Genomic DNA, 27,647 nt, shown 5'->3' with positions numbered 1-27,647 from the left:
TGCTGTGTGCGATGGGGTAAATGATGCCTGGATGCTTCTCCTGCCCCTGGACCTCACGTCTGGATGCGCTGCAGGGCTGCCAGCCCTCCATCCCACACAGGATGGGGACCTGAGGTGTGCAGGAGCAAGCCAGGATCGTTTCGATGTCCCTGGGATGCGGAGAATGGGGGCTAAAAACAGTTTCACGAATGTTTCCAAACACAGATAGTGCCAATAAATCAGGGGAATGAACCTACAGAGGTGCAAGAAAAGCAAGGACGAGTGAAAAGGGGTAGCCAAAGAGGCCACTTGGATGTGCCGGGTCCCTGGTGGCCCCATGACGTCCTGTCCTGGGGCATGGCACAGTTCCTGCCCTGAGCCGGGGGAGGTCCGGCGGTCAGTCTGGCCTCATACATTCTTCTCTCCTTCCATGTGCTCCTTGGCCGGAGAGGGCTGTTTGTCCTGGCTGCCCTCGGGGCCTGGTTTGGCAGGAGGAGTGGGGCTGCTGCTGGTGGTGGGCAGGAGGTTGGCAGACTGGAGCACGGCCTCCGAGTGCTCCCGGGCCTTCATGCGCAGGGCGGCCACGCTGGCCGTGCGGTTGCTTTGGCAGCCATAGGTGGGCAGGAAGGAGAGGCCCATGGGGTCTGGGACGCAGCACGAGCACAGCGGGCTCCCTGGGGAGGAAGGAGACAAGGCACCATCACTGATGGGGAAGGGAAGGTCATGGGGACTGTCTGGCTGTTCCCTCCGTGGTCAGTCTGGAGAGGGTAGAGGTGGGGTTGGAGTCTCGAATGCCAACAAACCCCTCCCCTATTGACCTTTAGTGGGTACTTAGATGTTCTCTGGATCAGGGCTAGAAAAGCTAGGTCCCATTCTGCTGAGGCCCGCTGTGAAGGACCTTCCACTGTGAGTCATCCAGGGTAACAAACAGAGTAAGTGAGAGCAAGCGGAGTCAGAAGCAAGCAGCGAAGTTCAGGTCTCACATGAGATTTCCCCAAAAGTGAAGCTGAGCTCTTCCCCTCTTCCCCTCCCAAGCTGCTGCTCCATGGCCACCGTCAGCCCCATGCAGGAAGTGTCCCCTGCCCTCCACCTGCACACTGAAGCCTGATCGATTTGTTGGGTGAGTGTGGGGTTGACATCACTTATTTACACCTCAAAGATCACCCCAGAGAGAATGGTGAAAATATCCTGGTTATTAGGCAGAAACTAATGACTTTCTTCTACCCCACTGTAAGATGAGATAGGCTTTTCCTTGGCCCTGTCAACTATTGGCATCATGTCTACCTGCAGGAATCTGTTACACCTTCACCCACCCAATGTCTCTGCTGCTTAAGGACAACACCTCAAAGAGAATAGCCTCCAGAAGCGAGCCAAGGCCACCTAAAGCTGATGATGATGACACAGCTTAAGAGTCCCACCAGAAGAGACGGGCCAGACCATCTCTACCCTGTCGCCTGAGAAACATTGGCTGTTCCAGGCAGGAAATAAAACTCTGGAGAGAGGGTGAAATGGATATTCCTCTCCCTTTGAGCCAAAAGGCTCCCCTGCAACCCACTGACAAGAGGCAGTCCTCACTCCACCAGCTGTCTTCCTGAGCTGGACCTCTGCAGGCTCTTCCTCTGGCTCATCTTTGATAATGCTGGGACTTGGGCCAGTTCTCAAACAAACACACATGGAAGTGTGGGTTGACCACCAGGCAGGACATGTGGTCTATCCAAAAACCACCATAGTACCTATCTTAAATGAATCTATTGAATGAAGGAGAATGTGTCAGAGGGGTAGGGAGGGGAGGCAGGGTGGGATGGATGAGCTACCACTTCAATTTATTCTCTGATGAGAAACCTTGGGTGACACCATTTTTCCAGGGGGTCTCAGAGACCACACAAACTCCACGTCCTCTTCTATGCCCCTGGCAAAAGCCTGTCCTTCGCTGACACGCTGCCTCCAACAAGAAACAGCCCGGCCACGCACATCCTGACATGATGCAATGTCTTCCTCTGATCTTTCCAGGCCAAGGACTTGCTTTAATTTCTGCAGTTAATATTTGAGTTAAATGGCTCATGACTAAGTGATGGAACTAATAACCTGCAGGGAGCAGGTAGTCTTTCTTTTACACTTCTGCTCTTGGTAGCAACGGGTCAGCACCCAGCTGCTAGGGATGAAGGCAGGCAGTTGTTTGCTTTTAGGGTGTTGGCAAGACTTCTCCACAGCAATTATCGGAGATTAGCACTTTGCAGGTAACATTCAGGAAAAAGCGCCCTTTGCATTATGAAAAACAGAATCTACAAGGGACAAGTTATTAATGTAACTGGAAAGTCTTGTTTTCTCTTGTCATACTCCTCTGAGAGAGCAGACGACAGCAGTCCAACATTTCCATGGGTCCAGGCATTCAATTGGATTGCCCAAGGAAGTCTCTGCACTTGACCAACATCCTCCATTTTTCACTTGCAGCAATCAATCCTGAATTCTGCAGCTGCTTTTTGCAGATCAGAAGGAAGGTTTATCACAAAATCCCCTCAGTAACACAACTTACAATTTTTCGCCACCACCAGCCCCACTCATAAAGCCATTTTTTTTGCCCTGTTGAATCACAGCCACTTTGGGGGTGCTGGGTGGCCACTGTTTTAACAAGAAGGTGGAGAGGACGATGGGCACTTCAGCATCCTTGCAGTTTTCAGCAGGTCTTTACCTGCAGAAGCCATACAGAGCTCTGGTTTTTCTCTACTATTAAGCCCCACTATTTAAAGGTTCGGATCTGAAACGGGGGAGCACGGAGGCTGCCTGTGCATCAGCTCTCTCTTTGCACTGATGTTTTCTAATGCAAACTGAGTGAGACTTTCCCACATGGGTGTTTGGGTCCCAGGGTGAGGGCTATGTGTGGTACTCAACACAGGACCGAGCACAGACAGTGTCTGCTCAGTAGGAGGCAGGGAGAAGTGGAAAAGAATCCTCTTCAGCCCCTAAGAATAATTTTCATTCCATTGTTAGGAAGGGATAAAATATTTATCAGCCTTCGGTACCAATCTAAGCTCTTGGCTTAATAATTAGACCTGATATTACCTCGTGGCTCTGCAACCTGAGGGTGCAGGTACCTGTGGTGGAAACTAGGCTGTCTCTAGCAATAACGCACCCATAAACCATGCCTTTCATTTTCACTGAGCTTAAAACACCTGCAAACAACAGCTCACGTGAAAAATTTTAAAGTAATGAATGTCATTTGCTCCAGGGTCTAGATGGAAGACAGGAGAGCAGGATTTAGCTCTGTTTGTAGGTTGTAAGGAAGGTTGAATCTACCTGCAATTGCCTGTGTCTGCGGGTAATATCGGACTCTGCTGGCACAAAAGCCAAGACAAACAATGGGAGTCTCAGGAGCTCAAGGTCTCCACCTGCCCGTCAGTCAGCCCACGATGGACAGGCAGGTGACCTTCACCGAGAAAGAGGCATCCACATATAGCAGACACCAAGGGCTTTTTTAACGTCTTATTGTAGTAACCCTGAGTCCGAGGTGGAGAAGGAAGGGATCGTTCCTACTTATTTGGGATCCTCTGAGGAGTTTAGGCACCCAGCTCCCATCAAAAATCAGTGAGAGTTAAGCCATTAACCCTAAAGCTTGATCCAGGTTCCACTAACTTCTATGACTTTAATGATATTACTTTAATGGGATTTGGATCAGGTTGATACAATATGGACAGGGTACCATTTTCTTTCTTTCAGGAACTTACTGACTCCTGTACACAAAATTAAAATACACAATTAGATTTCCATTAACTTACAGCAAATTCTTCTGAATTGATCTGAACCTCCTTGTATTCCTATATGAGATCATACTTTAAATGCTCAGCCTGAACATAAATACTTAATGTAATAAATACAGTCTGAAATATTTGATCCACTTGGCAGTTTAATTGATCTACTACAGAGACTGACAGGAAAAATTAAATTAGTTCTGTCTTGTCTCTGCCAACATCACATTTCAATTGTAATGATGTTTGATCTACAATTTTGGTTGCGGACCCTTTTGTACAGTTCCAAGGTTCAGTTTCAGCTGAGAAGAGTGGGGTGGGAGTGGGGCCCATATAGGTAAATAAGTATTTAAAATACATATTTTGTATTTTAACTCAACAGTTCAAAGAATTAAATAGATATGCCTCCTAAAAGGCAAAACCCCAGTTGCCTTCCTCTCGCAGTGTTTGTGTGTATCAGCATTTGATGTGAACAGCTGAACAGCAACCTGACACAGAGGGAAGAAAGGAAAAATTCCCATTTAAAATCTTCACCTCTTTCGTTTGCAGCGAAAACATCATGCTTGAATTAAGTATCATTTTTTTCTGATAGTAGTCACATTGGTTTGCTTGAGCTCTAAATCCTCATCAACCCTGAAGTCTCCAGCCCCTCCAGGGGCTGGAGAGTCAACACCAACCTCAAGTTTGTGGTGTCATTTCCCAGCAAGGGCTGATTCAAAGGGAGCTCCCTCTTGCTCTTCATATATGATGCCAACACTGAGTCTATTAAAGTCTGAGGGCACAAGCAGGAGAAACAAAAGTGGCTTTATCCAAACCTTTTTGAACTCTTAATCAGGAGCTCCAAAGACTAAGAGAGGCATGACCTTAAAGCCTGAAACAAGGAGGCACCAGATGCTCCCAGTATAACTTAGGGCTGCTGCAGTTGTGCTAGATGGTTCCTCCTCTAGTGCCTAAGCTGGTTAAATGTGGAAGGCACCCTGTGCTGCCCAGAGGCTGGGAGAGCACTTCAGTGCTGAGAGAAGAGTCTAAATGTTATAATTTCACACCTCCTTGGCTCTGTGCCCAACGCAAACAACAAAGAGCTGATGATCTGGCTCGGTTGCTGTAGCAGGAGCCTTTTTGTGTAAATAACTCAACACTGGACAGAAGGATTTCATCCTCCTTTATTTGTGCCATTAGTACAGTTCCAAAATGATAACTCAGAAGCCAGAACCTTGCCCATTTGGACATGAAAGCCGGCAGCAAAGCCCACAAAATCTGGGAGAACACAACCGGTCCTTCAAATACTGTCAGCTCAGCAAGTGTTTACTGCTCTTCCCTTTCACATCAAACACATGATCTCACCCCAAATCCTGCTGCCATGTGCCACCCCAAGAGGGGTCAATAGGAATCCCTGCCCAGCTAAGATCCACTAACCTAATCAAGATTTGACCTGGAGGAACAATCCAGCACCGATTTCCTTCCCGTGGCTCTCAGGGCTCCTAATAGCTGCATATTCCCTAATATTTGTGATAAAGACTCCCAAAAAAGTCTACCTGCAATGTAGAGCAGTGCTGGAGTCAGGGACTTGCGGTATGGGAATCAAAGTAATTTGCTCAAGGTCTGTGTGTCTGTAGCAAACTAAAGAAATGTTTTAAATTCTCTAAAGTCACAGGTAAACTAGGAAAGATGCCAAACAGAACCCGCTTGATCTATTTGCTCTGAGAAAAGCATGTGAGAAAAGCATGAGGAAAGTCAGTAAGTCCATAATCAAGATTGACAGAAAAAAAATAAAGGACCCCAAGAGTTTTGATTCCTGTTCTCCGGTCTCATGGTGAGCAGCGGTGCCTCAATCCAGTAAACACCAGTTCAAGGGTAAGTTAGGTCCTTGAACACTTCCTTCTCAGCCTTGGCAACGGGAATTGCCTGATAGAATCAGGCAAAATTCTCCTCATCTTTCCATAACAGAAATTGAAACGTAATGGATGGGCAGTTCTAGTTGCTGTGGATTTTTTTCCTGGATGCTGCAATTAAGCCTCCCTAATATGAAGAGCAGCAACAAACCATAAAAGAGCCTAATCAATGGGGCCCTGGAATATCCACTTTGATGTGCATAATGCAATCCTGCCTCTCTATCGGTGGTGCGGAGGTGCCATGAAAAACCAACTGGGCTATAACTTGCACAGAGCAGAGCTGCGGGTGAATTATGAAAGTAATTCCCCGGCAAGTGTAATTATTTCTCTCCTCGTACGCTGCGCTCATCACAGGGTCTGGGGAAATTTCAGTGGAATGTAACAGACCCACTCTTGGCCTCAGCCACCAGAATGGTACAAGGCTTCCGCTAAAAACCGGAGATTCTTGTTTACACCCATTAATAACATCTTCTACATTAATGAATTGCATTCATGCTGTCATCCATTAAGAAGGTACTTTGAGGTCTCTCTCTGTGCAGAACACTAGCTTCTCCCGATGACTCTATTGTTATACAGCCCATAAATAAAACAAGTATTTTCCCTTCATATTTGAGGTCTGCAATTAAATCTACTAAATGGACTGCAGATGCATGGTTTACAGTAAGTGATTCATCTTGGAAGATCATGGAAATGTCGAAGTCACCACAATGAAGTAGCATAGTTGTCAAATTAGGACAATTTCAGAGAGTAATAAACACCAGAAATTTCACCTGTGCGAGCCAACCTTCTTCCTGACTATGGCCAACAGTGAAGAACTAAAAACCTGCAGTAGGAAACCCTGTATACCATGGAAATTATGATCTGATCCTAATTTTTCAAATGAGAAATTTTCTTTCCTGAAAGAATAGTATGTAGTGAGGTGATATGGCAGCTAACAGATGCTTGCTACCAAGTACAGCCTCCTGAAGAGCTAAACTTCAGAGAGGGAGAGGACTCACCTAAGGAAGGGAAAAGGTCTGTTGTACGACTGAATAGACCATATTTCATAGAAAGAGAAAAAAACTGTCCAGTGGTAATACACTCTTCTCTGGAACAGTCTACGCTCTGAATTACAGTTCTGATTGCTATTGTGTAGCCAGCCTGCTTCCTTCACAACACCCTGAGGTGGTAAATAACCCTTTTTTTCCCTCTGAGGAAAAATAAAATATCTCAGTTTCAGAGACAGCAGGGTGCACGGGGCATCGTGCTTAGGGAGAACAGCTTTCTTCTCATTCACCAGAACACACCTAGTCTCGTGCTCCAACAACATCCCCTGTTTACCTAGAAGTGGGGTTCAGATGAGCACTGCCTGTTGAGGCATACAAAGCACAAGGCAAAGACCACAGGGCACTCCACAGTCCTTCCAAAAACAAAGTTGCAGACATCCCTGCCCCATTCTAGACCGTCCTGAGGCCTCTTGTCTCTACTAGACCAACCCCATCATCAACTATTATATCCTTACCCTACAAATTAGACCCAGGAACCATATGTCCCAGACTCTTTATGCAGCCTTGGAAATCTGGGTCTGGAGCCAAGCAATCAACATCAGAGAAGGCGAAAGGGAGGTATTAGTTTCTTTACAGAAGACAGAGAACTCTCAAGTGGCAGAATGAAAATGGTCCCTGAGAGTATAAAATAATTATTAATTAGTTACATCACCATCATCACTTGTTATTCACCGCATTGATTATTGATTTTAATTGTCTCCTTCCAAAGCATCAGTCAAATATTACTCACTGACACCAACAAAGTGTTGGCTCACAAGCCCAACAAAGCACGTCTCGTCTCCTCAAGAGAACAAGAAAACAACCAAGACTTCCCAGTAGTATCTGATGTGCTGAGAGTGCCCATCTGTCTGCAGGCAGCTTGCACAGCCTTACTGAAGAATGTGACTCCCTTTATTGGCCCAAATTATCCAGAATTATCCTCCCAATGGTGGGAAAAGCAGGGTCACGCATCCACTGGTAGTAAAATGGTGCTGTGATTCTGGAGCAACTATTTTGCCTTCAAAAGCACAAAAAGTTCCTGGCAGTTTCAAAGCATGGTTGGCACAAGAGACATCCCAGGAAGACCTCTTGACTGTGTCACTCTTCAATAGGACTTGGAAAACCTTACTATTTGCTGAATTTCTCCTTATCCAAGCAATCCAAAACCCAAACAGCTCAGAATTTTACACCCTGTGCCAAGTTTGATGGGATTTCATGTGGCATAAAGTTCTGTTTTCCCAGAATCACTGTGTCAGAGTCCTGTCAGCATAAGGACACAGACTAATGTCCACCCAAATGTAGGGTTAGTTCTCCTTTGATGGGTCTGAAACATACAAATCGGCTCCAAGCTCAAAGAGAGGGATGAGAAGGGAGAGTCAAACAACCTGAATTGAGCAAGACGGAGAATGTCATATGACAGTTTTGTGAACAGTGTGGCTCTCCCTGTCCTTTCCTTCCTTCCCACAACCATGGTCTCCTCCTCCGGACTGATGTGAGCTTGGTTGTGCTCTCAAATACATTGGTTTAGATGAACCATCGTTCACCCGGTGTTCCCATAGCAAAGAAAAACAAAATGCGGATCAGGCTTGTGATACTTCTGGTCCACTCTGAACCTCTAGAGATCATCCTGTTGGTCATTGCCAATTAACGAGACTGAAGCTCAAGGTCTGCTGTGTGCAGCCCCTACTCCAGCCCAAGGGAATTGCTCTTGAAGAAACAGGGAAAGAGGAACTTGTGGAGATGAGCCAAGCAAAGAGGAGACAACACTCCATGTATAAATGCCACAAGAAAGATGCTACAATTGTTCTCTGCTTGTATAAATGAAATTTGCCACCTTATAGAACAGCAAATTCTTCTCCCTTAACCTCAAAGCCAAAATTTGACATTGCCGAGACCTTGCTGCAGAAGAAAACGATCTTCTCTCGAAGCAACAGCTCAGTCTCCCAGTTCCTTACAAGTATAATAATGTGCTGAGAGGCACAGGCAGCTCCACAGAGCTCCTGGCAGGGGGACACGCAGATACGCAAATCTGGAATAGGATTTCTTAAAATCAAAACATACTACTTTATCCCATTCCCCTTGGACGTACCTGGAGATTTCTAGTGTCAGGTGGGAGATACAAACCGGGCATCTCTGCACTCAACTGTGTAGCTGACAACATTCATTGAGATAACATGCATGGATCTGATAACTCACCATCCCTATACAAATTATAAAAAACCCCAATATTTACATTTTTTGACCGATTTTTCAGGGACACTGCGTCTCAGCCTGGGCAACCGACTGTCTAATAAGTATCTTTACAAGAAGCTCAGGAATAGGATTTTTCCTGCCCTTAAGTTGTAAAACTGCAATCAAGCAAAAAGGAGCAAAATATTAATTTCTCAATTTAGTGGCTGAGCTGTAAAATCACAGCAAAGAATATCTGGAATTCTTCCAAATAAATAAAACTTAAAAAAAAACCCACATGACTTTTTTTTGTTCATTTTTATTTCATTTTGTTTGGCATTTGTTTAATGGGGTCATTTTTCCTAAAATGTAGCTACATTTCAGCATGAAACGGGTGAGAACAATGTACTGATGCATTTGATTTTGAAAATGGTTAAACATAAATTTTAAGGGGAAAAAAAAGACAAAAACCTTCCATCCAAAATTATTCATTGAACACAACCCGTTTCCACCAGTTTTAGGGTTCAGGTCACACCTGTATGGCTTTTCTTATTTCAAAATCCCAAGTGCCGCAGCCATCAAAATAGCCGGAGCTGTGTGGTGTGTCTGGCTTCAGCTGCTTTTTGGAAAGACAGGAGGGAAGAGAGAAGAAGGGGCAGGACTTAATGCAAAACTCAGCTGTTTCGAGCGTTTCTTTCAGGAATATACCTTGGCGATGCTGGTTTAACTGGAAATCCTCAGAAAGAGTATGAGGTACGCCAGAGAACATGGCCAGAGGTATTAAGAGGACATTTGTGGTCGTAGCGGGGGGTCTCAGACTGGGAAAGGCTCCTCGCAAATGCACCCCACTGGGGCACAGAGTAAATGTACGCGCCACTTTGTGCTTGGCAGTGCTATCGGGCTTTACATCCTATAAATCTATAAATTGAATTCATCCTGCTTACACCCTCAGTCTTATAAATTGTTAGGCTAGGAGCGGCTAATGGATCGGCTGGTGATTTATTTTTAAAAGACGCAAACTGCTGCTTTTTGGGAAGAGAAAAAGGGATGGGGGTGCTGGGTGTACCCTTTCCTGGAGCCTGGGTCCCAGGAATCACTTTGTAACCCCCTCCTGTCCCCATGCACAGGCTTGGTTCAAGTTCTCAAAGGGGACCCGCTGCCCAAGAAGAGAAAAGTCTGGCATTGTGTGGAGATGTGCTGCAAAGGAAACCGCCGGCAAAGAGCGGATGAGGCATCGGTACCGGTGCCAGGTAATGTATAATGCAAAAGGATGTGTATAACTAATTTATTAGTATAAATTTGACTAAAAAAAAAAAGGTATATGCCAAGAAAACTCTAAAGGAGCAAGCCCTACCTGCCTTCCTCCTTGAGATAAACCCTGACCTCACCAAAACTAACTGTCTGGGTAAAAGGAAGGAGCGTTGCCGCAAATGATGCTACAAGTTACAAGAGGAGACTCGCTCCTGTACCCACAGCATCGGTCAGGGCAACTGCTGCCAGGAACAGAAAGAAGGATCCACCATTTCCCATCGTTTCTCATCATTTCCCACTGCCCCGAGTGGGACCGTGCCGGAAGAGCAGTCTTTTAGTGTGAAAGAGCCACTCTTTGAGTTTATCCCCGAAGTTAAACAAAGTCACTTACCTTTTAGAGAGGCGACATGGGATAAAGCCTGTGCGTAGGTGGCTGTGTTGAGAAGAGTCCCCGGCAGGCAGGAAGGGAAGAAAGGTCCTGTGGGACCCACTGCTCGACTCAGGCTGACGGAGAAGAGAAAACAGCTTCCTTATAAAAGCAGAACTAGCTGATTCCAAAGGCAGCACACAAACATTTTGGTGTCTTAGCCTCCAACTAGATGGGACCAAGCCTGGATAACATTGAGGGTGGTGAGGCACTGGCCCAGGTTGCCCAGGGAAGCTGTGGATGCCCCATCCCTGGAGGTGTTCAAAGCCAGGCTGGATGGGGTTTTGAGCAACCTGGTCTGGTGGGAGATGTCCCTGCCCAGGAACTGGATGATCTTTAAGGTCCCTTCCAACTCTAAGCATTCTATGATTCTGTGAACATTATCATCCCACAGCCACCAGCATCTCCACTGGGAGCAGTGGGTTGCACAAGAGACAACTCCTCTTCAAATTATTTGGACTTTTGAAGATGACACTGTGTATGGCAAGGCTTGGCAGCAGGCATATCTGTAGGTATTGACACGTACGATGCCTGCGTGCCCCAAGGAGAAGCAGTTGATAACACGTACTACTCTTACCTCTGCTGGATCTCCAGGCCCTCTTTTTTATTCCTGGTTTGATCTGCTGGAGAAGGGGAATTCAAATTCCTTGCGGGAGGCGCCACCTCAGCCATGGTTTCCTTGGAGCCCTCTTGGTCGGAAGCGCCCCTCTCTGTTTTCCTCCATTTAGCTCTTCGATTTTGGAACCACACCTGGAGCAGGAGAACAACCTGGTCTCAATAGCGTGTTTAGCCCGAGGCGACGCAAGGGAATTGTTACTCTCGTGAAAGCAGACATTTAGAAGCGTGGCTAAAACTTCCTCTTATTTTGTGTCCCTGTTGTTATTCTGGTTGAGCCTGAGCATTACATTTGTATATGGAATATTTCTGTGCCTGGAAAACAGGCCAGGAATGTCTAAAGATATTCAAAAGGCATAATAAAAATAAAACAACCAACCAAAAGAAAGAGGTTTAATGTTACTGTGCCAGTTAGCAAAATATTTAAACGTGCGCTTGCCTTTAGGCACAGGTTTAATTCTCACTGATTTCTGTGTTTTAACATGTTTGTATAGGGATGGACTTAAATATAAGTACCTATAAGTATCTAAGATATCTAAGCATTCTGATGAAACCATATATAAGTCTTTAAATGAGCTGCTGCTGGAATCGAACAGGTCAGAAATGAAAAGGTATGTACCAGGCCATCTTATCCAGCCCGTTTCCCGGAGCCGACTGATCCTTGCTGTTATTTCTATGATGTATTTGCCCAGTCTGCATTTAGAGGCCTCAAAAGGGTGGTAGATGCTAATTTTGGAAGATCATTCTGCAGTTTAATACACACCAGTTTCCAAAACTTATTTTTTCCCTGTAATGCAAGACAAATATTCACGTTCTCAATTTTATCCCCTGACTTTTAGTCCAAACACTTTTTTTTTTTTTTTTTAATTTACCTTGGAGCTGATGCTCTGAAAGCGCCTTTTTTTTGAGGTGGAAAATGCCAAGCCTCTCTTGAGGTCAGGAAATCCACATTTTAATACATGACTTCAAGTACAGGCGAGATTGTTATTATTATTATTCTCCTCCTACAACTCCATTTTAGTTAGCTGCCTTTTAATTGCATGTATCAGCAAACGTTGAATAATGATTTTATCTATATTCTAAATTTAGAGCAGTTAAATGCAAAGCAAAATGCAGACACTTTCTTGCGTCTTAATTGAATGAAGGTCACAGCTATAACAACATTTAATTGAGCTATTTTTCATTATCATATTTTAATGACTTTGCACTGACAGTTCGCCTGCTTCTGAGGAAAGAGCATGATGAAGTCGTTTATTTCCCTATTTAGTTATTGTTTGACAACATCATCTTCGATTAAGACTCCGCTTTATAGCACATTAATCATATTTGAATGAGCAAGGGGTATAAATGTAAACATATCTCCCATCCTCTGTGTTTCCCCGTGTCCCTGCACGAAGGCAGGCTAAACAAACGCTTGCATCTATTGTCTGTTTGCATAATAACCAACAACAAGGCTAAACCCCAGTCCTCAGCAATCTCATTGTCACCACCCCTATCTCACCCTTGCACCTTTCAGGAAGAAGTTATGATCTCCCACTTCTGAATGCTCAATAATTGTCCCATTTATCTCAATTTGCAGTTCAGTCTTTAGGCGCCAATAGCCAAAATGACATTTTTTTTTAATTTTTTTTTTTTTTAAAACACCAGTACCTACAATGCAGTGGCAAAAGGAGATTTTCATTTCCAAATAATAATCAGTTTAATTTGTCCGCATATGACCAATGATTCATGTTCAGATTTAATAATCAGGATCGCATAATCTGATTATAGGAGAAATAATTTGTTTACAATCCCCAATTTACTGCGGTGAATTCCATTATCTCTCTTCAGCCATTGGGTTTTAAGAGATACTAACATGACCCTAGGGAACAAAAGGCAAGCTATTATATTTCCTACAATTAGATCTTTGCATAGTCTTAACCCCGAGCACCTAAATAAAATAAAATAAAAAAAATAAAATACAAAAACAGCGTGCAGAAAAGCCCCATAAATAAAATTAATACATAATCGTATTCAAAAAATGGCTTGTAACTCTGGGGTGGATGCCTGCAGAGTTAGAGGGATCCATCTCTGACAACTGCAGGACTGCTCTCCTTAGCAGAGCACGTACAGGCACAAAGTTAACCCCTGGGTATGGAAAAATAAACACCTGGATCAAAAAAAAAAAAAAAAAAGAGGGAGGAAAAAGTGGGGAGAAGGAAGGAAGGGGTGGAAACCAGTTGGGGCGTAAAGACGATAATCGCGGCCAATGGTGTTTTTTGGAACATCTGAAGGGTGTGGGGATTGCTCTGCAGGCTCTTTAGCTGTCTCAATTAAGCGTTGAGGGAGAAAAGTTGAGGAGGTGCAGGAGATTTCTTCCTGGCAGCCGGGCCCCCTGCAGCTGCCAAACCCCATGGCCTGACAGTGGTCATCCTTGCTTTGGAGAATCACGTCTCAGCTCTTTTCTCCACACACACACCCCCCTCCAAAAGCAAGGAAATGGATGTGCATTGATGTAATTTAGTACCTTGGAGACGCGGACAAATTAGTGTAGAACATTATCACTAGTTAATTATGAATGACCGATTAATCAACCTAATCTAATATTCCACATTATGTTGATGTTATTAAAGTGCATCATGAAAATGACAGATCGTCTTCATTTGCGTTCTTTGGCCAAATGTGCACTCTGCAGTCATGATGTCAAAAAAAAAAAAAAAAAAAGAAAAAGAAAAAAAAAAGAAAAGAAAAAAGAAAAAAGAAAAAAAAGTTTCCCAGTTTGAATCCCTGAGAGTTAAATAATTCCCCAGAATATTTACCTGCACCCTGGCTTCCGTGAGGTTGATTTTCATAGCCAGCTCCTCCCTGGTGAACACATCAGGGTAGTGGGTTTGGGCAAAAACCGCTTCCAGGGCCTCGAGCTAGTGGAAGGGAGGAGAGCAAACATCTGTCAGGGGCAAGGCACAGCTGGAACGCGGGTCGGGCCGGGGGGCTGCCCTCTGGGGGTGGGGGGCGTCCATCCAGCTCCCCACCCTCCTCCAGGGAGGCTTCAGAGAGGGATGGGGAAAGCGGGGCGGCCCGGGGCAGCGGGTCGGGCAGGGAGCCGGGCGGTGCAGGCAGGAGCAGGCAGGGAGCAGGCAAGGGACAATGTTGGGGGGGGGCCGCACACAGGCCGGGGGGCAGAGCGGGCTCCTTACCTGCTGCAGGGTGAAGGTGGTGCGGTTGCGGCGCTGCTTCCTTCGCAGGAACCCGTCGTCGAAGTCGCCGGCCGAGTGACCTCCGAAGGGGGCTGCGCCTGGGGGTCGGGGGGAGAACGGCGTTAGGGACCCGCAGCCCCCCCGGGGCGTTGCGGGGAGCGGGGGGGGGGGGGGGCAAAGGGCCGGGAACCGGCTCGGGGCCGTTCGGGAGCGGGAGGGAGCGGGCGGGGAGCGCTGCCCCGTCGCCGCGGAGCCCCCTAGCAGCTCGGCCGGCTGGGGGGGGGGGGGGGGATGTGTGTGTGTCCTGCCGGCACCTGGGGGGGTCCTGACGACCTGAGCTCACCCCCGCGGCGGGTGAAAGGCAGCCCGCCCCGGGAAATGGGTCATTTTCGGACCTTTTGTGTTTTAAAAGGACGAAGAGACGAGGCTTTGACCCAGGCGGGGCGACGGCAGCTCGAGCTCGTAAAAAGGGAAGCCCCCCCGTGCCTGGAAGGAGCAGGACTTGGGGCCGCTGGCAGTTTTCGCCCTCCCAGCAGCGGCCGAGCCCCCCCCCCCGGGGGCGAACACGGGCCCGGGGCTTCGTACAGCGCCGAGCACCGGGGGCGGCGGGAAGGGGGCTGGAGGAGGGAACCCCTTGCCCTTCCCCGACGGGGGGTTGGGGGGGCTCGAGGGACCCCAGGGGGTAGATTGGGGCCCAGGGAGTTTGTCCCCGGCGGGAGGCAGGGAGAGGGGAGGCAGCTCGGCGGGATGCAAACCACCTTCCGTGGGGCAGAGCCCGGCCTTGGCGGCTGCCCCGGTCACACACCGCCCGGGCTGAAACGCTCCGCTCCCCTCCCGTACGCTGACAAAACTGGGTAAAAACAAAACAAACAAACAAACAAAAAAAAAAACAAACACCAAAACAAAACAAATAAAACCCCAAAACCTAAACCAAACTCCCCCCCCCCACACCCCCCCACACCCTGGAACTGAAAAGTGCCCAAACCCACAGAAGCGGCTGGCAGAGCTGCCGCTCCTCTTGCAGCATCCTTTTGAAGGTAAACGCGGACGGACAGAACTCGCTGCGGCCCCGGGAGATGCTCAGCAGAGAATAAAATACTATAAAATACTGTCCTGGTGACCCCCGGAGCCCCCTCACTTCCCTCCGGAACCGCCGGGCCTCCTCGGGTGCCCAAAGGGGCTTTTCTGTTGCCACTTCATCGTTTCGGTGATTTGGGTTTTTTTTTTTTTATAGGGGGGGAATTTATTTATTTTTTGTTTCACTTGGGATGCTCTGCGCTGTTTTCGCCCTATAGCAGGGCTTACCGGAGCGGCCCCTCCGCCCGCAGCCAACCCCCCACCCCCCCCCCCCGCCGCCGGCAGAGGCTGCAGCCCGCGGGGACCGCTCCCCGGCTCGGGCCACCAAAACCGGGCACCGGCCCCAAAACTGCCACCGGAGAAACAAACACACAACCAGCCAAAAGCACCTTCCCAAAGCTGTCTGCCAAAAAAAACAAAAACAAAAAAAAAAAAACAAAACAAAAAAACAAGGCACAAAGCCGGCCGCGCCGGCGACAACTTTGGGGAGCGAATTTTCCAGCCGGCTTGAGTCCGCCGGCCCCGGGAGTTTAAAGCGGGGGTGTGGGGGGGGGGTGTGGGGGTGTGTGTGTGTGACCCTTCCCCGGAGGAGGATGAAGCCGCTGGACCACCTCTTCCTGGCAGCGCTACAGCGGGGAAAGCCCCTTGCTCGCCGGGTGATGCCCATGCGAGCAGAGGGGAAGGGGGATTTGACGGGGACGGGTCGCTTGCCCCCCCCCTCCCCAGGCAGTGCCCGGGCACGGCGGGACAGTCCGCCCGGAGCTTAAGTTGCGCGGCCGAAGCTCCGGCCGGCGGGAGCGGGTGCGGGGGTGACACGGGGAAATCCCGAAGGCTGCCGTATTTTATAAAAAAAAAGGAAACAACTAAACAACAACAACAACAAAAAAAAAACAACCAACCAACCAACCAAACAAAACAAAACCCTCCGGTTGATAACACAAAGAAAAAAATCCTCCCAAATATTTAGGTTCCGCTTTTTTTTTTTTTTTTTTTCCCTTCTCAGTCGTGCCCCGTCTTTCCCCATCCTCCCGCAGAATGTTTGTAAAATAGCATTAAAGATTTATGCGGTCCCTTTGGCTGGAGGGAGGAGGCGTGACCGCGTCCTGAAAGTGTCCCGATTACAGCCATGACACCAACATCTGTGCTGGGAGGGGAGAAAAGCATCTCTCTCCTAGCCTGAGGCTCAACCGCGGGATCGCTATCCGCAGAGGGGAGGCAGGTGGCAAAACGACAGGGGTGGGGGGTGTAAAAACGAGGCCTTTCCAACAGGAATCGAATTAAAAGAAGGGGGGAAAAAAAAAAAAAAAAAACATCGTGCAATCCTTCTTTCCATCCTGTGACAAGAGGGGAGAGCTGGGCGCGGGGAGGGGGGGGAGCGTTGTGTTCTCTCCGGGCAAATAGATGATGCGCTTTTATATTGAAGCTGTCTGTATAGATCTGTGTCTGATCTCAGCACAAATCTGTGCCCCGGCGGCCTTGGAGCAAGTCAAAACACAGTTTGTCCCTCTGTCCCCAGCGCACACACACACACACACCCCGCCGAAGTTCAGCTCTTGCGCTTACACGTCTCCGTGTGACAACACTCACCTTCTAGCTGCGGGGGGCAGTGGAAGTAGAACATGGCCCTGCGGCTGGGCGGGCGACCGCCGCCCGCCCCTGCGAGCCCGCCGGCTGCCGGGGACGGGGCCGGGGCCAGCCCGCGGGGCGCGGGGCTTCCGCGCTTCCCCCGCACCCACGCACCGGCACCAGCTCCCCGGCCGGGCACCGCCGAGGTGTCTCCCGTCGACCTGAAGGCACAGAGAGAAGGAAAGAACAGAATAGGTGAATAACCAGAAGAAAACACGCGGAGAAACTCACTGATAATCCGAGATCCCATCCCAGAGGAAGCAGAGAAAGTAGTGTCTGACCCCGCGCAAAGAAACGAAAAAGCCAAAGGCGGAAAACTCCAGGGTAGGTGCACAGTAATCAAATCAGTAAAACTTTGTTGCTTTTCTTTGGTTTTCTTTTTTCTTTCTTTTTTTCCCCACCCCCGAATAGCAGGGTATCTATCTCTTGGTCTTCCTTCTAGCTCTCTCTCTCCCTATCTATCCATCTATCTATCCATCTATCTATTTATCTCTCTGTCTATCTAATTACCTCAATTATTCCTTACCGGCGCAAATAATTGTACAAAGAAAAAAAATTATTTATAGCGAAGAATGAACCAGGTTTGTTTTGTTTTGTTTTGTTTAAAAAAAAAAAAAAAATCTAAATTTCTCTGCCTAAATGAAACAGCAATAAAACCTAAAAACTGTCTTCCTTTTAAAGCATCCAGCGCACCGGGAGCTGTGTTCGGGTTGGAAACCAAAGTCCTCGGCAAGAAAAAAAAACCACCAAAAACTACTCAAATTTAGATGCAGTCACATAAAAAAAAAAAAAAAATCCAGAAGGCAAATAGAAATAGTAATCCATACCTAAACCGAAGTAAAAAATCACCAGTAAGGTTTGGGGGTATTTTGCACTGGAATAAGGCGCTGGGAGTTGTTGGCTGCAGAGACAGAAGGGCTCTGTGGAGTTCTGGAAGTGGCCAGATGTCTTTATATCTGTCTACAGCATGCTCTGCCTCTCAGCACTTGCCTTTATAATCTCACGCATAATTGGCCTTAATCTGATTATTTCCAGCGCTGTCTACAGTGAGTAACTTGGATAGGTCTATTGGGCCCTACAAATGGCCCACGTGGTGTGCAGAGCACGGGCGGGGGGGGGGGGGAAGATGAGAAAAAAAAAAAGATGAAAAGAAAAAAACCCCCGTCATTTCTCAGCAAACACCAGGAATGTGAACAGCAGCACCAAAATCCCTTTATCTTCTGAGCGCTGGAGCTCCGGGGCTCGGCGACGCCCCCCCCCCCAAAGCCCGGGGTACCCCCGCCGGGGCCAGCCCTGCCCCGCCGCCGCCCGCTCCCCGGCGCTGCCAAAGCCCCGGTAATCGCCGCCCCGGCTGGGTTTTGGGGGGCCGCTCTGCACACGCTTTGCCTTTCCAAGCGCTCGTACCGCGGCAAAGTTTGATTTTGTTCACAGCGAGGGGTCTCTGGATTTATGCTCGCTTCCCGTCTGCAAATGATATGCGGCGGGACCCTTCGCAATTACTTTTAAAATGCATCCGAGACACAGGCTCAGCGGAGAGAGATGGCCCTTGCCTCAGCCCGGGTGAAAATTAGACTTTAAAGTACCCAGATGAAATTTTCAAGTCAGGGACGCGGGATTGGATCAAATCACATAAACTGCAAAAAAAGCAAGTATAATGGCGCATAATTGGTTCTGTAATAGCATTACACAAGGATAATAGCCTGTTATGGCCCCCTGCACATTAAGTGCTTCCCTGGCGTAAAGCCTTTATGATATTAAAGGGGGAATATAATGATATTTTGGTTATTAAATGCGTGTAATTAATTTATGCACCACTGAAAATAAAGTTGGTATTATGACCCACTCAAGATGCATCAGAAGATGTAAGTCAGACAACTGTTGATAAGTTCTGGTGTCTATGTTTCGTCTAGACTGTTGATTTTATTTTGGAACAATTGCTTCTCCGGCAGACTACACAAATTTAATATTTTATAAACATTGTAATGTTCTGTGCAGGAAGGGCGAGCAAATCTACACAGGCTCTCTTAGATCTGATGGGAGTTTAAAGACATAGCACGTTCATACCAGAGCAATGGAGATGGATACAGACGACACAGGTGCAGAAATAGAGACTTCGAAAAGACGATGTCTTTGGAAAGTTATCCTGCATATATGATGTCATTAAATAAAGACTAATAAGCCTGAGAAATATCTCCTGCTCTATCTGCCTTTCACTCTAGGCGTAGATGCGGAAATTCCCCTAATGTATATTCAAGCTGAAGTTACATTTCAGTCCTGTGAGGCATTATTTTAGCAAAGCAAGGCAAAAATTAATTGTACCCGAGACCCAAATTAATTTGATCTGATCTTACCCATTTACCTATAATTTTAGCATACTAGTGTGAGATTTAGAAAGCTGCATTCAGACATGTTATATATATATATATACACAGACATATACATATACACATGTATATACATACATAAAGGCTGTTAGGGATATCGCTGTTTGATAACAGACGCTGACTTACCATCCAGGCAAGCCTCCGAACAGCAAAGTGTACTATGAAATGAGACGGCTTTTACAGCACTGTGCGAGACGCAAGACCAGTGTTCTGAATCCGACTGCACTCCTTAAAATAGCAGCACAAGCTTTAGGTCAATTAACCTTAAAAAGAAGAACATAACCCAGAGGGTACTGTCTGGATCTCCCTTGCCAGCCTCTCTGCCCCGAGCTTTAAAATCCACGCAGGGCCAGCGCTGCAGGATCCCTTCGCACAGAGACAGATGTGCCTTTTCCTTCTTCTCTGACGTCGGGAAGAGAGTGAGAGTGAGAGAGAGCGTTTTATCATAAGAACCCCTAATAAAATAATAATAACTTCATTATGGCGCTCTCAGGCCTTGCTCTAGTCAGGGGGCTGCATTGCCGTTTTGGCTCCAGGACTCACTTTCCCCAGCAGTTTGAAGCCTGCAAGTTCAGCGTATTGCAGGAGGCGGAGAGGGTGAAATGGAGCACGGGGAAGTGCTCCAACTCGCTGCTTTTTAAAATAGAAGCAGAAGGACCCTGAGCCCGGGCGAGGCTCAACTTTCTCCCAAGGAGCAGCAGCTGCAAAACAAGGAGATAACTAAGCAATATATAATCCCCCTCTCGTCCACCTCACCCTCCCCTTACCCCTCGCCAGTTCGGTGCCTGTTTAATTTTAATGCACGAAACGTGGGGTTGACATAATTAAGTTAGCGCTCGGGAGTCTTCGTCGGCGTTCGCGGGCGGCCGCGGCCCCGGGGCGGCGGCTTTCAGCACCGTGGAGAGCGCCCGCCGCCCCGCGCCCCCCCCCCGGGGGGCGGCGGAGGCGCTTTTCAGCACCGCGGAGAGCGCCCGCTGCTCCGCGCTACCCCCCCCCTCCACGGGGCTCAGCCCCTTCCCCGGGGGAAAGGCTGCTGTCGGGGCTGTTTCGGGGTCTCTCCGGAACCCCCCCCACCCCCTTCTATAGGCACTTCCCTGCGAAGCTGGGACCATAGGAAAAAAAACACCCAAAGAGTAAATTGCTTGGGATCGTGGTTAGTATTTCTCTTGGCGGTTCCTCCAAAGGCAAGCACTAAAACCAAGCTAAAGCATGAAATAATATACCGGGGGGGGGGGGGGGGGGGGGGGAAAGGCTACAATATTGCAGTAAAAAAATCCCTTTTTATGCAAAGTCCTTAAAGTCTCTCTCCCATACAATTTTATTATTATTATTACTACTGTTACTCTCCTTACATCAATACTAGTTACTAAGTCTGCAAGGAAAAGTCCAAGTAAATACAATTCTGGATGGATGTTTCCCAGATTTTGCCTGTCTTAAAGTGGAACTGTTCCTGTGCTGTGCACACAGGCACACCTCTTCTCATTTTTTTTCTCCCATGACAATAAAACCCAGGACTGAACTGACTGAACAAAATCACTGAATGGACGTTTTCCTTGAGAGTGCCCAGCTTTGAGGGGATCATTTGTAAAACTCAGGCAAGCCTGAATGGCTCAAGTTTGATGAAATGGCTCTCTTGTCTTCCCATGTCCAAACACTTCCTTTCCCATGATTCCCAATACCTGACCACACAAAAAAGACTAGCAGCTAAAAGGTTATTTTACCCTAATTCATGTGCAGTAAAATGTATTTTCCAATTAACCAAATTTGCCGATTTGTCCCGCTTGGACACTCTTATAATTTATAATGTAAAAGTGTTCTTTCTTTATCTAAAGACCAAGGTGACTGCTTTTAATTTTCTGTAACCTCTTTACACTTGATGTTCACCAGACTCATAATGTTAATTGGCTTCATATACGGATCATCAGTTTAATGAAGGAATAAATCCTATGTTGCTTTATGTCCCTCTGTTTTAACAATGATTGCTTTAATGAAGAATGTGACGTGTTTGAAATCAAAGCTGCAGGAGGCATTAGAGGGATTATTTTTTTTTATGATGACTGAAATGCTTATTTAAAGCCAAAAACATGAAGTTTCCATATTTCAGAAGCTTTTATGCAAATCATTTTCTATGGAAAATACTGATATTCTTCAGGAAAGAACTTTTTCTTTGTAATTGTGAGCAGAGACTTGAGAATAACACAGTTTTGTAATATAAACATCCCAATTAAGTTATGAAAATACCTCTGAGCTGATTTTATACTGCGGCATTTTTCATTCAGAGTTTAAGTAAAACTCTTAGTGAGTTCCAAAGGAGTTATGCCTGCCTAAATAAGAAGTATTTTAGGGTAAATAATACCTCTCTTTGTCAACCTACTGTACCTTCATTGTTCACGTGTAGACAGAGAAAAGTAGAAGGGAGAAAGAATTGTCAGTTCCGGATTGCTGTAATCTATTTCTCCCTGTGGGGGTTTTAGGATTTAGGGAGCAAGGGTAAAATGTAATGAAACGTGGGCTCCTAGAGGTGGGTGACTGCAAATCAGAGCATCAATTAGGCCAGGCTGGAAAGCAGCAATTAGACCCAACTGCATGTGCCGGTTACACTGGCTACAGCAGGTTTAAAATGTACAAAGCAAATGCATTCTGGTAATTGAACTTTTACATTCCTGGTCCCACTTATAATGAAAGTAAGTCTTCTCTTCGCATTTTTTATTTTTTTTCCTTTTCTCTAATGGGGACTGCATATACTGGGTATATTTTTTTTCTCATTTGAGAGCTGCTGTCTGGATCGAAATTACATGATCCTTAGATATGGGAACATGCAACACAGAAGAGGAAAATGTGCAGTCAAAGCCTGGGCCAGGGCTGAACGACCAATGGATTTGGACAGAAATTACAGGACATGGCAGAGGAAGTGCTTGGGAGGGGAAGAATATTAGCTTGAATTACTTACTACTGAGAAGACATTCATTGCCCCAAGCCTGATCTCATGACCTCTGGGGTTTATGTCCCCACAGGTACTATACTCATTCAATCCAGGTCACACCAAGCTTCAAGTAGATACACGCACATCTTCTCCTCCATCTGCTGTACAGTATAGTGTCTCAGAGAACACTGTGTTTTCTTTCAGAGGACTATAGTCCTACAGTCCAGGACCACAGTTCTATGGCCAGAACTGTTTAAACATGCAGAAGACCCAGCCCATAAACCACACTTTGCCTTCCCTCTCCATGGAGACCAAGAAGGTCATATCCTGTAGCATCTCTAGTGGCACAGAGGATGTGTCTGCCAGGTGCCTTATTCAACAGCAACAGTTCTCCACGTGGAGCTATGCCTTTACCAAACCCATGCCCGGTCCCCACGCTGCTCACCGTTTGAAGGGACTGAACCAGGATCTGTTGAGGCAAAACAACACTGGTGTTCAGGGGATTGTCTGGGACTTGTAATGAAGACGATGTATAAAGATGTTTCTTCCCAGATGTGCTCTTTCCCATTGAGATGAGTCTTCTAACCAAGATTTGTGAGAAAAGACTTCCAGGGGTCTGTAAGAGTGGAAAAAAAAAAAAAAAAAAAGAAGTAGTAGCGTTACTTGAAGGCAGGAAAATGAGATACAGAAAGACTAATCGATTTACTCAAGTTGTCCATAATGGACAAGTACTGCAGAAGAGAGCAGTAAACTCTGAGTGCGTAAGTTAATATTTTAACCACTTGACCTTACCTTTGGAGGTAAGTTTTTTTTCCAGAAGCAGCTGCTCTGGCTTACCAGAATCCAATGTTTTTGAAAATTGAACAGATCTCACATAAACATGGATATGATTATTGACATCGCGTACCCTGGTCAAAGGCAGAAAAGTGATTACCTCTTGCCTAAAAGGTACCCAGAGCCACCAGAAGATTGAGAGCTGTGGAGGTCAAAGTTAAAAACTGAAAGACACATGATATCTCAAGTTTAGGTTTTCACTTTCTTTGGGTGGACCTTTTTCTCCCATAGACTTACCAGTTTATTTTGAATTTTTCAGATGCTTGGAAGTCTGCAGGAACTGGACCTTAAAATATACATCAGTTGAACTATTTTTATTCCTTTGTTCTGACAAAACATATTTGGGACCAATATAATATTCTCAAAAACAGCTGCCCAGGTTTAGGTTCTTGGTCCATGTAGAGCCACTAAAACAATGATCTGATTTTTGAAGATGTTGACTATCCACTCTGGCTGTATGAATCCTGAACACAGCTCACCTTTTCCAGAGACGTGCTCCCTTGACTTTTTTGGTCTTTTCCAAGTCAGGTGAAATCAAATCTTTTAGTATCAACAAGGCAAATCCTTGAGCTTGCTCCATGAAATAGCACCAAGAAAGGATTTAAACTTTCCTTTCCCCCTTTTTCTTCTCACAAGGGGCGGTGACATAGTTTATGTGTAACAGCTCTTCATTCCTTCAGCCCACCCTTCTAACCATGTTTAAGTTCAAGCCCATTCCTGCTCCACCTCTTAATACCTGATTCAATGGGAAACCAGGACTAGGCCTTTCTCCATCCAAATCCCACGAGAGTTGTTTCCAAGGATCTGGATGCTCTGTGCTAATGAAAGGCATTACTGAAACACTGATAATGGTGTTCACTGATGTTGAGAGATTTGTTGATTCAGAGGATGAGATGGAACCATTTAAACAAACTGAATATTACATGAATGAAGGAAAGGAGGAAATCGCAATTCATTCTTTGGGCAGTGCAAGGTCATGCAAAATTTAGAGGCAGAGTCTTAAAGCATTCTAAAAAAAAAAAAAAAAAAAAAAAAAGAGAGATCATCCACAGAGCCTTTCAGCCTTTCACCTCCAGCTTTGTGAACCTGATCTTTTCCAACATATTTTCTTAAAGCAGGACCACTAAGCCCTTCCTCCACCCTTTCCTATGCTCTCCGTTCCATTTTCTTGCCTTAAAATACAGGTTCTATCACTGTCTCGAGCACCTTGGAGCATTTGGTGAAGTAAGTCTGGAAGGCTTGAGACAAGACTTGGAAGAGGACCAGGTTATCACACATCATGGAACTTGCAAGGCCACTTATCCATTAAGTAAGAGGCATCATCCACCTTGTGGGCTTCTGTGTAGACAGATGGGAATTGCCATAAAGTGCTGATCTCATGATGGTCTGTGGTGAAGAAGAAAAGGCTGGATGGTGCTGAGGAGCACAAAAGCTCTGGGAAGCTGATGGACTTCTTGCACCTAAGGTTGGCCTTGCTCAAGAGGCAAGTGATACATTCCTGACCTGTCATCCAAGAAACCACAGAAGTGGAATGGTCACAGGCCTGCTGGTCATCAGTTTGTTTATGCTTCCTGTCTGGATGGGAGCGGAGAATCCTGCTGGTATTCTCTGGAATTTATTTAGGGTTCGTAATGTTCAAACCTTCCTTTTTTTTTTTTTTTAAATTAGGTTTATTTTCTTAGCCTGTCCTCAGGCGAGTTAACGTTTATGCTTTTGAAGTCTACATTCACATTTTCCGTGTGCATTTGAGTTGCAATCAGAAGTCTCAGAACACATATCTCTTTCTGCCCAGAATGAGAATTTTTCAGAATATTTTAATTCTTTTGTTTTTAAAGATTATATTTTGAGCTTTGAACACTGAAGCTGTTCACAGAAAAAAAAATCCCATTTTGTTTGAAAAATAATAGAAGTCTTCAAAATTTCCAAATGAAGAAAAACCTAAAATAATTTCAAATTACAAATGTAAAATTGTGTTGTTGAAATTAGAATATAGGACTATGGGACTCCGAAAAAAAAATTAGCAAAATTTTCTTTTAGGCATGCAAAAATTTGAAAGTTGATTTGACCGCTTGAGCCTGAAAATTCTCATGCAGTGGGGAAAAATATTTCTGCCCATTCCCGCCCAGGACGTGCTGCAGGAAAGCACCAAGGCTGAAAGGTGTTGAGCTTCAGAGGCCGTTGGTGTCCTGGTGCGTGACCATGGTCTGTCCTGCCCATGAACCAAAGACAGTCACCTTTGAAACAGCTTCCAAACTGTTTTAGGACAAGAGGGAAAGGGCACAAACTGGAACATGGGAAGTTCCATCTAAACACGAGGAGGAACTTCTTTCCTGTGAGCGTGGCAGAGCCCTGGAAGAGGCTGCCCAGAGAGGTGGTGGAGTCTCCTTCTCTGGAGACATTCAAAACCTGCCCGGATGCGTTCCTGTGCAACCTGCTCTGGGTGACCCTGCTCTGGCAGGGGGTTGGACTAGATGATCTCCAGAGGTCCCTTCCAACCCCTACCAGTCTGTGATTCCGTGAGCTGTCGCATTTATAAACCAGTATGAGGAGCCAGATGGTGACTTTACTGGCCGTGGACCCACCTCCAGCTCACCACATCAGCGGTGGCAGCAGCCCCCAGGGGAGGGAGCTGGTGGGCAGCTGGAAATGGCAAGTGCTCTGCAGCCTCTGACTCCCATCAACCTCTACAGCATTTTTTTGGCTTCCGAAGCTCTCTGGCCAGTTTGAAATTGTCACTTGGTGACCTCCAGTCATCACAGTTCTGACAGCAGGAATTTAATCTTGTGGTCCAGCTCTAAGGCTCCAAGGCTCTTGTAGGACTCCAGGTAATTCCCACTCAGGGTGGGATTAATACGATCCCACGTTGGTGTCCGTATTGTCGGTATCTGAAGCTGGGTGAAGCGAATCCCAGCCCCGTTTTCTCTGGGTCTCAGGTACCGACCAGCCCATTCACGTGAGAAGCAGCCAAATGTCCAGGTCAAAACCTCATCTTGGTAGAAGTCACCAGCTACAGTTAGTAACAGGACTTCAGGCCGTAAAACAAGGGCTGAAAATGCAGCAGATATAGATACATATGCTCTTGTGAATCGGAAATACTGCAATAATAATTATAAATTGCATTTGGAAACAGGAGCTTATTATAATTTAGGAGAAGCAATCCTAGGAGACATCTCAGAAATGATAAGTCCATACTAGTTACCTGCTGACCCATTTTCCACCAGGAAACTAGAAAGCAAAGTTTGGCGTAGTTTTACAATCCCATATGGAAATAAATCAACTACTTTCATTTTGCAGCAAATGCAATTATGGAGCCAACCTCAATTGTGTGAACTTTCCAGGGTAACATGTAAATGTAAACAAGTTCACTCAGGAACTATGAATTTCCAGAGAAACATTGGAGAATTTAGAAATGCTTTGTCATAATCTTAAAATAAATGTGAGGTTTTGAATTTTTTTTTTTTTTTTTTTTTTTTTTTTACCAAGACAAATATCTTTGTGACAAAAGCAGAAAAAATCTGTCAAAACCCATGGCCCTGAGCACCCTGCTCTGACTTTGAAGTCAACTCTGCTTTGACCAGAAAGTTGGACAAAGATGACATCCAGAGATCCTTTCCAGCCTATTTTTCTTCTGTGATTCTATTCTTGAATAGTTTCGGTCAATTAAGCGCAGGAGTATTTTACGAATGGCAAACTATATCATTTCTTCCATTCCCCCAACATGCTGCACGGTCCTTTTTGTGCTACAGAAAGCATAAATCTTACTAAATAAACGGAAGCAACTTGCAGAAGGTGTTGGTTAATCTACTGGAGTTAGATATCCAGTGGAGTATCGACATGCTTATATTTGGGTGCTTTTTTAAACAGAGATGATGTCATAGCTCCAACAGCAAATATCTGTCTCTCCAGCCAAGAAATCAGGAGTTTTAGCTCCCATCGCTCAATGCTTTTTCTTGCAATCTGTTCCAATTCGGATTTTGAACCACTAAACCCTTGACGCCTCCCCCTCGCAGCCTGTACCCCAGCAGGGAGAAGGGAACTCCGGGAGGAGCAGTAGAGACCCAGAATTCACCGGTTTTTCTCTGAAAATTGAGATCATTTATTCCCGGGAGCACTTTGGACTTTGACTGTCAGGAAAGCCGGCCCGACGCTTAGTTTAATTTAACCCCAGGGAATTCTATACTTAATTTCCTGGGGATTTTATACTTAATTTTTTTTTTTTTCCATATGGCTTTTGAGGACACGGTTCCCTGGCCACCGACACTGGCTCAGCACGTTCAGCGGAATATTTGACACGGACAAACAGTTGATCACGGTATATACTCATTTTTAGAGTCTATCCCGCTTTTTAAGTTCACACACGAGTTTCACGCTGCCCCACAACTCTGTTTAACCTGGCAGTTAACCAAGCAGGACTTCTGTGAGCCGATCCGAACCGGCCCACTGGGATTTATGCCATAGGGCCACTTTGTGCCACGAGGCCTGGATGTGCAGCATCACCAAATGGTGGTACCAAATCAATGACAGGC

The 27,647-nt window shown here is 46.2% G+C and overlaps 1 protein-coding gene across 1 annotated transcript; it reads right to left on the bottom strand.

Annotated features, from left to right (window-relative positions):
• Nucleotides 1-387: 387 nt before the first annotated feature.
• Nucleotides 388-16,975, bottom strand: DRGX (dorsal root ganglia homeobox). The gene is made up of 6 exons (XM_074155131.1): nt 16,942-16,975; nt 14,278-14,375; nt 13,900-14,001; nt 11,064-11,236; nt 10,451-10,563; nt 388-653 (listed from the first exon to the last, which is right to left on the bottom strand). The coding sequence occupies exons 1-6, from the start codon at nt 16,973-16,975 to the stop codon at nt 388-390; spliced, it is 786 nt and encodes a 261-aa protein (XP_074011232.1).
• Between the last annotated feature and the right edge of the window lie 10,672 nt (nt 16,976-27,647).

This window comes from Numenius arquata, chromosome 10 (genome assembly GCF_964106895.1).
Source record: "Numenius arquata chromosome 10, bNumArq3.hap1.1, whole genome shotgun sequence".
In the NCBI taxonomy this organism is placed as follows: domain Eukaryota; kingdom Metazoa; phylum Chordata; class Aves; order Charadriiformes; family Scolopacidae; genus Numenius; species Numenius arquata.
Note: the sequence above shows the minus strand (reverse complement) of the source record. Positions and strands in the feature narration are given on the sequence as shown.